Source organism: Erythranthe guttata, chromosome 11 (genome assembly GCF_056151865.1).
Source record: "Erythranthe guttata isolate IM_541 chromosome 11, IM_541, whole genome shotgun sequence".
In the NCBI taxonomy this organism is placed as follows: domain Eukaryota; kingdom Viridiplantae; phylum Streptophyta; class Magnoliopsida; order Lamiales; family Phrymaceae; genus Erythranthe; species Erythranthe guttata.
In genome coordinates this window covers 2,712,231-2,724,866 of record NC_142543.1, presented here as the reverse complement: position 1 = coordinate 2,724,866, position 12,636 = coordinate 2,712,231, and the positions used below count along the sequence as shown (strand labels likewise).

At 32.9% G+C, this 12,636-nt stretch overlaps 2 protein-coding genes across 2 annotated transcripts; both read right to left on the bottom strand.

Moving 5' to 3' along the window:
• Nucleotides 1-647: 647 nt before the first annotated feature.
• Nucleotides 648-3,408, bottom strand: LOC105962960 (putative aldehyde oxidase Art an 7). Its single transcript, XM_088825201.1, has 2 exons — nucleotides 2,778-3,408; nucleotides 648-2,110 (listed from the first exon to the last, which is right to left on the bottom strand). Exons 1-2 carry the CDS (start codon nucleotides 3,288-3,290, stop codon nucleotides 743-745), a joined length of 1,881 nt encoding a protein of 626 aa, XP_088681327.1. The 5' UTR covers nucleotides 3,291-3,408; the 3' UTR covers nucleotides 648-742.
• A 1,933-nt stretch (nucleotides 3,409-5,341) lies between these two features.
• On the bottom strand, nucleotides 5,342-6,983 carry LOC105962966 (mediator of RNA polymerase II transcription subunit). The gene is made up of 5 exons (XM_012987312.2): nucleotides 6,610-6,983; nucleotides 6,433-6,510; nucleotides 5,859-5,932; nucleotides 5,687-5,759; nucleotides 5,342-5,578 (listed from the first exon to the last, which is right to left on the bottom strand). Exons 1-5 carry the CDS (start codon nucleotides 6,829-6,831, stop codon nucleotides 5,483-5,485), a joined length of 543 nt encoding a protein of 180 aa, XP_012842766.1. The 5' UTR covers nucleotides 6,832-6,983; the 3' UTR covers nucleotides 5,342-5,482.
• Between the last annotated feature and the right edge of the window lie 5,653 nt (nucleotides 6,984-12,636).

Below are 12,636 nucleotides of genomic sequence, written 5' to 3'. Positions count from 1 at the left end.
AAAATTCATTTTTAAATTATACGAGTTAATCAGCATTTCCTTAGATTTTTAAATTATATTATATAAAGATTTGTTAATATGAGATATTTTTAATAATTTATTTAACATTATTTATATAAGTTTTATAATCATTATACATTGTAGCTTTGTAATATATATTCGTATTGTTAGTTTATTCTTAATTATGTGTTGTGTCTTAGGTGGTGTTTGCAAATGCTTTTTGAAAGTGATTATGCGGTTTTTTTTGCTCATAATCTATTTTAAGGTGTTTGCAAAATCACTTTTGTTTTTGCTTCTCTTAAAAGAATCTGCTTTAAGTTATTTTTTTAAAAGCACCCATAACCCTGCTTTTTCAATTTTAGTTCATTTTCCGAAATATTTGCAAACACCCCCAACTTTTAGAAATAAGCACTTAAAACTAACTTAAATCACAATCACTAACTTCTGCTTTTAAATAATCATTTGCAAACACCACCTTAATGGTGATTATTCTTGATATAATACGCTATTGTAATTAATATAATTGACTTCATAAAAAAATAAGTTGTCTTGTTGGGGACACGTGTCGCAATCTGAAAGGGTATCTCATATAAGTCGTGTTCTTGGGATGTCACGGTAGAAAGACCCTATAATTTAATTTATTATCGTGCACAAGAGAATATAATGTAATTAATTAATAAATTAATTAATTAAAACCAGAAACCAATTAATTATAAAAATTAATTAAAAAGGCCATTTTTCTCTACTGAATATGCACCCACATTCCACGGCTTGGAACCCCACGGTGAACCACAAACACAAGATAATACCCTGGCGGAGCAAATTTCCCAGACGGCGGAGCAACCACCGTAATCCTCCCCAAAATGTCGACTTCCCTCACTTTCAGAATCAGCAGCCTCTGGTTCATCGAGTAGCCATGGGTGGTGAACGGCGGCGAGTACATCGTCACCTTCACCTCCTCCTTCTTGATCAACCCGTTCCCGAACTCAATCGCGACGCTGAACTCGCCGCCGTAGCTCAGCTTCTTGTCCGATCTCCCCTCCGCTATCTCCAGGCGGTACTGTTCCAGCTCCGGTGCCATGTACGGCGGCGAGAACTTCTCCACCCTCAGCTCCGTCGGGAACGTGAACCGGTCGCCGTGCTCCTTCAGCATGTAGAACGCGTTCGTGTTGCTCCCGGCGACGAGTATATCCCCGTCGGGGAGAACCGCGGACACCGAGTGGTACATCCTCGGAATCTCCGACGCCGCCAGCTCCCGGAACCTGTCACCCTTCTCCTTGTCGGGGCTGTACAGAACCGGGGTTAGATTCGGCTCCGCCGCCGCGTTCCAGGCAGAGGTCCCCGCCTTCGCCCCGTTGAGCATCAAAACATCGCCGGTGGGCAGGAGCAGCATGTCACCCATCACCCGCGGCGACGGCATGTCCTCCTTCTCCCATTCTTCGGCGGCGGCGCCGCCGCTAAGCCTCAGCCTCCCGCAGTCGTTGAACGCCGGAAGGAATTTTCTCGGCCGCAGCAAATCCGAAAACCTGTACGATTCCCTCGTGTTGCCACCGCAAACGAGAACTTCAACAACGACAGAGTTTTCCTCGCCGCCGTCTTCGACGGCGGCGAGGTCAATCGGTAGAAGGGCCGACATACCGGAAGGCGGGTAGTTTCTTGAACCGCCGGGAAGATCGGGGAGTTGACGAACGGTTTCGCCGGTGTAAGGGTTGAGGATAATGGACTTGTAGTTGGCGAAGACGAAGAGATTGCCGTCGGGGAGGAGGTTGACGAAGGGGAAGAGGTTGTTCTCCCGGCCGCCGTCGTCTTCGGTTTCTCCGAGGAAGTCGAGCTCCGTCAGTTTCGCCGTGAATTCGAGGGTGTCCGGTGGGACGATCTCGTAGTTGTAGGAGCCACGGCCACCGACGACGATGAAACTGCCGTCGGGGAGCGCGTGGTTGGTGGCGTACCATCTGTTGGAGAAGAGGGCGCGTGGGTTTTCTTGGAAATCGCAGTCCCCGCAGGGTTTCAGAATTCTCATGGCTTTGTAGCCGTCCTTATCGCCGCCGGTGGAGATTAGGTCTCCGTTTTTGGATAGTCCGCCGGAAGAGCACCACGGGCTGGACCCCACCTGAAATATTATATTGTTCAAATTGAGATTCACTTGAATTTAAATTCAAAATATATAAATAAGAAATAATAAAAAAAATCACCCTTATTTTCTTGTTAAATACATAATTTTATTTAGGGTCCTCAGGTATAGTAAAAGTTTGAAAAACTCCCTCATGTTTGAGTAATTACAATCACCTCTCAACTATAAATCTTCTTATACGTCCAGCCTTGCATTATCAAAGTTTAGTAGAATCTTCTATATTATTTGGAATGTTCTCAATTTTATACCCGTTTTATCCCATTCGAGCTCTACATTTTGAAGCAAGATGATCATATCTATTTCTTTGGCTTATACATATATATCTCATTGTGGTGCATCAAAAACTGCATTTTGGTACAAAATGAGTATAAACTAGAAGACATTACACGGGATCTAAAAGATTCTGTTGAATTTGACATCATAAGGATGAACGTGTAATAATATTCATAGTTGAGGGGTAATTGTAATTATCAAAACACGAGGTAAGAGGTTTTTTTCATAATTTGACCATACCTGGGGGCTGGTTGTAATTTACCCTATTATTTAATTCATGCATGCATGCAATAAAATTTGTTGTGTGCATGAAAATATTAAAATTAACCAAGATAGATGGAAAAGAAAATAAAAAAAGAAAAATGAGCGTTACGTTTAGGGTTCTGATTTGAGCAGTGTCAATGTCGTATTCAATTGCATGGGCGGTGCAATCCTGTGGAGGATCCGAATCCCTGCCGCCGACCCGTTTTCTGCACACCGGCGGGTTACTCTCGATCTCCGACAACCCATTGCCGGTAGAATCGTACCACACCGCCTTGTTGTTATTGGGCATCAACTGTATATGCATGGCGGAAACTCCGGCATTCTCGGAATGGATCTTCCAAGATCCCAGGAAATTTGTCTGGGCGCCGGACTTATCGCCGCCGTTCTCCGGTGGGGCTTCTCCTCCGAATCCGACGCCGGGAAACTGCGGCACCGGCGATGGCTGCGGATTCCAGGGGAAAAGGAAGCCGAATCCAAATCTGCCGACCTGGTGGATGGGCGGACGTTGGGTCTCCTCGGTTCCATTGCCGTCGGCGGTGGCAGCGGCGGCGGCGATGTAGCCGGAGAAGAGTAGAACGACGACGAGAGATTTCCACAAGCTGGCCATTGAAGAAGTTTCCATTCTTCAACGGCGGACCTTGTTTCTGGTTTTTCTCTGTGGTTTGTTTTTTTCTTTGTACACGTTTGGTTTTTATAAGCTGGAAATTTTTGTGTAAGGGCTAAAAATGGAAAGTTTGCATGTGGGGACATAACTTTTTTTTGGTTTTCTTCCCATTTTCAATTAGGGAAAATTACGGTCAACCCCTGAGATAAGTTTAAATTACGAAAAAGTCCCTCATGTTTGGATAATTACATGTCCATCCTTCTAGATTCCGTTGAATGTTCTCTAGTTTGTACTTGTTTTGTGCAAATATACAATTTTTGATGCACTACAACCTGATATTTTCAAGCTAAGAGACATGTTTTATGATCATATTGGATAAAAATGTGGAGTTCGAATTGAGTAAAACGTGTACAAAGTGGAGAACATGCACATAATATAAAAGATTCCACTAAATTCAACATCGCAAAGATGGACGTGCAATAAAATTCATATTTAAGCGGATGAATGTAATTACCCAAACAAGAGGGATATTTTCGTAATTTAACATTACCTCAGGGGTTGCTGCAATTTACCATTTAAATAATGATTTATTTATATTACTAATTAATACATGTCAATCGTATAAATCATACGGAGTTTGTTAGCATCCGGGTCCCAAAACATATTTTTCGTGCAAAATAACTTAATTTAGTTAATTATCTTAATAATTAATGATTAAACTTTTTATTTTTTCTTTTATTCTTTCTTGATCAACTTAAAGTTCTCTAGCCTAATATCGTCCAATCAAAGAAAATGTGGGTTTTTTTGCTTTTAGCGTGAAAAACTCCAATTTAATGGCAAATATTGTTCGTGTTGCAAATATTGTTCGTGTTGCCGCATGTAAAGCGGCTCCATCAGCCTCGACGACTTATTTAATGCTACATTCAGTGAAATATATGAGATGAAACTGTCTAGACTTACGTTATAAACAAATCATTGGTCTACTTTCAAAAAAATATTTAATTACAACAACTTAGTTCCATAACGGTCTATGAAATGTTACGTATGTTGAAAAGCAACGGATAATTACATCATAAATTTGTTTAAATAACTACCCACTAAACATACATATACACATATGTGTGTCTTTGTGTGTTATTATGTGCAGATTAATAACGCATGATCACTTCATATATTTTACCGAGTGTAGCATTTACAAAATCTCCACTAACTGTCAGCATTGCTACACGAGAGCGACTCCTATTGGTGGACATTTTCTATTTTGTCCCACTATTCTTTTTTTAAATATCATTTTAGTCTAAATATTTTGTCACATCACATCGACTTTTTTCTTATTTTATTTTCTTATCAAATTTAGGTGATTAAAAATTCAGTTTAGTCTTAACTCGATGTGGATCTCGGTGTTGGTGATAGATTAGTATTTAGTACACATACTTATAAACTCTATTTATTCATTTAAAATTTGGTACTTGGCCAAGTTGTTGATTACTATTGAGTTCCAAATATATTTTGGTGCGCATGTTGCAACGATCATTTATACTTTATAGGGCTAACGGAATTCAAATCTGAGTCAACTGACACAAGTTTACTTTTTTCAACCGCTAGACCATTCTTGCGGGACATTCATTGATCTACAATAGATTTTAAAAATAAATGCAACAAAAAATAATCCGATTTTGTAATGCCAACCCGATTTTTCGGTTCAATTGTTTTCTACATACGGTTTCTCGTTATGCATTATATAAAGAAATTATCTTTTTAGCCTAAGTTGTTACATAAATCTCATACAACTTTGCGATACAGGATCGAGGCGCTCGCAATGAATGAGCGAGATACTTTTATCGAAACAAAAATAAAAATCGTCACTCCTTATTGCTAATTAAATTATAGTTGAGGGACTTAGCTTTAAACTAAATGCAACATTATATATATTTTCTAAAATTTTACTGCATATTGGCTATATATAAAAATTAAGTGCAATCATCAGAAAATAAATTCAACACAGTTGCAATTTTTTGAACTATACCTCAGTACATGATGCATGTGTTTCTTGAAACCTGTGCAGATAATTTTTTTTTCTAATTAATCTTTGATACTAATTAAAACATTGATATATGCTCAACTTACAAGCACAAGTAGGAATTTAAATCAACAAACTAGGTTGCAATAATCAAGATTATTTATATATATAAAAATAAAATAAATATAGTTTAAAGTGAGAGTCTGAGCTCCAAATCTATCTCTTCGGAGCTCCTAGATTCCCGATTCTCGTTCCTGTCGTTCTTGTTTCGGTTCCTGATCGATCCCTACATGTACATTATCAATATATAACATCAAGTTAAAATCATTTTCCAAGTACACCTTCTAGTGCGTGTAAGTGTGTGTAATTTTTATATGTATGTATGTATCTATACCTCAACAATGGGATCAAAGAAGGGCCGAGTAATGATTGGCTCTGGAAAATGTTGATTATTTCCCTGATGCCATCTGGTTTTTATCATAAGCGAAAAAATCAAGAATTTATCAAATTAATTACATTAGTTATATTTATTATATATCATCATATAATCATCAAATAAAACTCACCTTGGATTAATAGTGCTGGAATGCGCATGATCTTCGTATCTTATCGTCGTCCTATCTAAATCCGACAACCCCATCTGTAATGCGAAAAAAAAACGAACACGTTTACGACAGTTAGTATATCGCAGTTTTTTCAGATTAATCGAACAAATAAATGAGCAACTAATTAAGCACATGAAATCAACAGATGTTGTAGCCTTTCTTTTCAATTTATCCAACAGATGTTGTAATAAAATAAATCCCATAAAACAGGTTAATTAGCATCATATTTTGATATAAATTAAAATAAAAAAAATATAAATATACATTTTTTCAAAAAAAATTCTGAGTATGATGAAGCTAGGGTTTACATATAGGATCAAAAAACATGCATGCCTAGAAAAAATCTGTACGGATCAGAAAAATGATTACTACATAATTATTAATACAAGCATCACAAATAACTGAATCTTCACTCTTTTAAAATTAAAATTCTTGCAACCTTAATTTCATCAGTCAACGCCCCTCGATCTAATTATTTTTTTCTTGATTAATAATTAACTTAATTAATTAAGAAAAAAAATAAAATTAATCATACCATAACACCATGGGAGGATTGATAGCCATAAGGAGTTGAAGATTGTGAAGGATATGCTGTTTGCAGTCTTATTTCCTCCTTCAATTTAATTAATTAATCACCAAATTAATTAATTAATTAATTAAAAAAAAAAAAAAGATCACCAATATATTTATGTATATATATATATATACATACCTGATTAAAACTGGGGGGAAAATTGTGATGAAGAGAGGGAGGAGGAAGATAAGTAGTGCAGCCGAGCTGAGTGTGTAACCTAATTTTTTCAAGCTGAGCCACGCCGAGCCCTCTCTGCGGCTGCTTCGGCTTGTCTGAATTATTATTGTTATTTCCCTTTTTACCCTTTCTTGATGATGTTGTTGAAGACAACCCCCCATCTCCATAGTAATTGCTTCCCATCTTTCTCTCTCTACACCTTCTACTGTGTGTAACTGTGTGTGTTCTTGGTGAAGAAAATAATATTGGAAATGGAATCGGTGAGATTTTCTGATTACCTCTTTTAAGCTGTCAACACACACACTTTTGCACTCACTAATTAATGCATCGCTGTATCAGATAGTGTGTAGATTTTATATATCATATATATATGTATATGTGTGTGTGTATTTGTGTATGTATATGTGTGTGTGTTGGGGGAATTTAATAGAGTGTTGTATCTCGTTAGGACAACTTTGATCAAATCTTTTCTCGATATTATATTTATATTCTTGGCTTTTGGTCACTGATTTGAAATTAATTATATAAATAAATATATATGTATATTAATAATAAAGATTTACTTGGAACTGATTGTCTTTTGATTTCTTAACTCATTTAATATATATTTTCATTGAAGATCATACTAACCTAACCCACGCGCCTCTGTGGCACGTTCGTCTATTTTCTTTTTTTCTTTATTAATTAATTAAATAAAATAAAGTTTAAGCAAATAATTGTACGAACTAGATTGGTGTCTTGATTAAATAATTTTATTTTATTTTTATTTTGAAAGGTAAACTTGAAATTGATTTATTGGCATTTTAAATACAAATATTGACTTTGATTACTCGATCGGGGACCACGTACTTAAATTAGGATTACGTACCATATTGGTAATGAATAATTTTTTTTATTTCATTAATTAACATAGGATTTCTTGTAAATTCCTTAAAAACTATGTAATAAATTAGGAGAGATACTATATATATATATATATATATATATATATATATATATATATATATATATATATATATAACGTTAGATCCTCCATATTTACAAACTTTTATCTTATTTTGAAATATTACTTTTCCTTTTTCAAAATGACGATAAGAGTCTGTTTGACAACAACTGATAAACTTTTACATCTGATAAGTTGTTTTTAGAGATAATAAGTTGTTACGTCTTATTTTTACTCATTATAAGAAATTAAAAAAAAATAGAGTAGATGTACTTTTAAAAAAAAATTAGAATTTTTAAGATTTAAAAAAAAAAAAAAAACTACCAAGCACTTTATAAAGTCTTACAAGCTCTTAAATATCTTATAAACTCATTTTAACTGCTTATACGTATAGCCAAGCGCCTTCTAAGTAAATAAGAGAATGAGTAAATTTGCCTTGAAATAATCCATTTTTTTGAAATTTATGTAATCTATCTTATTCATAAATTAAATATGATACTAAATAATAGAATCCCATGTCTTTAAATAAAAATAAAATAAAATCATGACCATGAGAATCGAAACATAAATTGTAGAATCTTGCATCAAATGCATTGGGATTTTCTCAAAATTCGAAAAGATATTCTCGACCTTATAACCATAGATTTCATGAATTGCAGATGAGAGAGATTTCCGTCCATATACATTTTTTATAATATTTTTTATTTTATATAAATATATATAGACATATTTATTTAATAAATATTTATAAATGTAAACTGTATATATATATATATCTGTGTAGGATATGATTGTTAAGTCCAAGATTAATATTTATTATTTACATCACCCAAGCATAAAGAAGATCATATATAATTAATAAGTTATTAACAAATAAAATACAAGAATGAGTTGCCATGCAAAATAAAATCTAATCCAGCTATGCATGATTTGTGGATCATATATATATATTGAATATGATTATGTGGGTAAACACACAACCATCCATATATTAGTGTGTTTAAATGAAGGGAAAATAGACACAGTTTAGACTAAAACGAGTACAAACTATAGAATATTTCACGGAATCTAGAAGATTATGTTGAATTCGACACCATAAAAGTCGACGTGTAAGAAGATTCATAGTTAATGTGTAGTTGTATAATTATCAAAACATGAGGGAGTTTTTCGTAATTTAATCTTACTTCAAGAGTGGTTGTAATTTACCATTTTATTTTTAGTATGGGTGAAAAAGGAAAAAGAAAACCCCAGCAGAATCCGAAACCCCTCTAACCCTAATTATAATCAGCGTGATTTATTAAGAGTTAAGACTTAAGAGTGCTATATGTCAAAAAATTAGTAGAATCCGATTTATATTAAATATCGGCTGATCCGCTCAAAATTTAATGTCTTTTAGTATATATTTAACTTCGGTGAAAAATAAAGTTACGATACTGCCACGCTCACACAAGATTCACAACATTTTGATACCCTACCACGCAAGGGTATACCCTAAAAATAGCAGCATTGATGATTTATTTTTTAATAAATTAAATTAAAATCAAATTGCATAGAAGGTCAAGGAAGCAAGAAAGTGATTGCGTTTGGTTTGATTATATTAATTAATTAATTGAATTACTGATCCAATTTTCGAAAACATATATAATAACAGATATAATATCTATTGTAGATTGTGGGCACATGTAATGAGCATTATTACACACATATTTTTGTGTTTACATACCCAGTAGAACTTCGATAAATTTATAATCTTACTTAAATAATACTTTTTTTTTGCTCCAGCTTGGCAAAAATGTACCAAATTGTAAGTTCGATAATTTAATATTTCGCTAAATTAATAGGATTTTATTAGTGCTCACTGTATAATTAACTTTACAAAATCCTTAATTAATAAAGAACGAAGAAGATTCTTCTAAAAGATTATTGATCCTATATATTATTAACAGATTGATCCTATTAACAAATATTCTAGCCAGCAATTCATTATTATTTTAATCATTATTTATGTGATTACGCAATCTTCTAGATGGTCCCACAATATTGTTCATGATATTTTAAAATGATATATACCTAGTAACGGTCTACATTATTCTTTTTTATATTCGGGTAAATTTTATCGGGTTACAAAATTTCAATTAGTCTGTGTTTGGCAGTAATTATTAACGTCTGGGGAGAGCCGGCCCGGATATGAGCGGCTCACAATCAAATATTATGATTAATGTGTTGAATAAACTATTTATAAGACTAGAGTTTAATGAATCATCGAGTCTGCACTCAGAAACTAATTTGTTGCATCTGTTTGTTCTGATCAATCCGAAATTGATTTTAGGACAACTGACTGATAGCGTCTAATGTCCTACAAGTGGTATCGAAATTGAGGTCACGGGTTTGATTCTCCGTTAATTAATACATCTTTTGATTAATCTAAGTTAATTAATACATATGGAAATGAGGCATGGGAAGCTGCAAGGAAAGTCTAGACTCACATGCACGTGAAGATACGATTATTTATATAATATGATCAGAAATATTAAATAAAATATAGTTAAATTGATTTTAAAAGTCTACAAAGACCCTAACATGCCTTCTCATTTAGAATTACGAAATACTAGTCTATAACATTTATTTCTAAATTTAACATATATTTCAAATATAGTGAAAGAGAAAAATAGAATACGTTATGTTACATCCAGTAAACTTTATCGGCTAACCTTCGAGATAGAGTATACACATGTATCCAATAAATATTGTAAGGTAAATTTCACTTTCCTCTCTTGTACTTTAGCTTCATATCACTTTACCTCCTTCTATTTTTGATTGTATCGATTTGTCCCTTTGTACTTGAAATGTTGTTCCAATGTGGCCCTTGCCGTTAGTTTTCGGACATTTGATCTTAACATCGTTTGATCTAAGTCTGAAAATTACAAGAAAAACCACCCCTCACAGTTTAAATAATTATTAAAAAAATTAAAAATAAATTTTTGGCTGACGTCATGGACCAAGTTTTCTCGTTGTCTTATTTTTGCATTATTTTATTTTTTTGTTTTTTTATTTCACTTGTGTTTTTTAATAATTATTTAAACTGGGAGATGTGGCGTTTTTGTAATTTCAGAGCTTAGATCTAATAGTGTTAAGATCAAATATCTAACAACTAACAGCGAGGGTCACATTGAGACAATTTTTCAAGTTTATGGATGCAAATCGATGCAATCGACAGTAAAAAAGAGTAAAGTGACACCGAGCTAAAGTACGGAAAGTGAAATTTACCCAATATTTTACACACATACACACACACACACACACATATATATATATATATATGGTGATATCATATACGATATATTTCACTCGATGTAAAATCTAGAAAACCATGTTTGTCTTAATTATGCTTACTAGAGAAGATCTAGGAAACGAACATTCGCAAACCCAATTGCTTTCAGGATCTATGTTAGATGTGGTTCTAATTAATGACATAAATACATTAATTTCTGGGGGGTAAAATTGGAAATTATTAATCTTCCCTTAATAATTTTCATTACATTTAAAAAAAAAAGTCATTGTAAGAGTTGGCAAGTATCAACTATTCAGTTCTGAATTAAGGTATAAAATATTTTACGGCCATCCATTTTAAATATTTCAAGTGAAATGCTTCAAATGTTATTTATCGGATCATACATTTCACTAACAGTTTAACTTTTGATTGAAGTGGTAGTTACGTTCAAATGTTCGAATCCAAAAAAATGAACACTACTTACTAAATAATTAAACAAATCTAATATAATCCACATTAATCTGATATATATGTTATCAATCGAGATCGTGAGAAATGCAACGATCCATAGAACACATTATTAAGATAGTTATATAGTAATTAATTCCTCAAGTGGCAATAGTGGTGGGTAAATTAAAATCAAATTGAATATATGATATAAGAAATATAAGCCATATATATGTAGATATATACATGTTGAAGTATTATTTTAATAAATAAATACATTATTATAAAAAAAAATGGAGAAGGAAGATTCCTAGTGAAGAAATGGTGGCATGGTTTATTGAAGAATATGGGCACAAATTTAGTTTTACTTATCTTTTTTATTATTGCGTTAGTTTTTAACTTCAAATGTTGTCGGAAGAAATCCAGGGAAACTTTGCTTTTGCATGCTAGATTAGATTCATACATATATATATATATATATATATTCTCTTTATAAATTAATTACTACTCTTTGTGGCTGTCAGAACAACACGTAACAACTTGCATTTATCATTAATCATATGTTCGTGTACAACATGCATTATATTTTATATATATATATATATATATATATATACAGTTTGAAATGTTGACTTATAAAATTTACATAAAAAAAAAATTACTAAGAGAAATATAGTAGAAGAGTGTTGTGGAGTTTTGTGGAGTTTCTATCCATATTGGAGGGGTTCAAAAAATTAATTTTTATTTATTTATAATTATACAAAAACAAAATTGGGTCTGATTTTGTATAAAGAATGATATAGTATTTAAAAATTATTACACGAAAAAAAATATATATATAAAAATAATATGAGGGCTTCCATAAGTTTTTTTTAATGTTTAATGGGCGGGCGGGTTGTGTCTGGCGGGCCGGGTGGCCCACTGGAGCAACACTATATTCTGCAATTTGGTTTGGAATCATCGAAATATTGTGTCAATTATTTGGCCCAATTTCTCCATATAACATCTGTCAGTTTGTGGATGTGACCGAGTTCGGGTTTACCTAGTCGAGCTCGTGTGTTTTGATAGGTTCAAGCTTGAGCTCGTCGATTTTTTTTTTTCTTTTTTTTTTAACTCGAGCTCGAGCTGGAGCGGTGGAGCCCAAGTTCATTTTTTTTTTAATTATTATTGTTAATAGTCATTTAGATTATAATAAAAAAAATTACAAAATAAACAATAAACTATAATTTTTTTTTTAATATGTATTTGGTCTTTTTAATTATTTCTATAATATTTTATATTACTATACATTATTTAAATAAAAAATAATATATAAAAATAAATAATA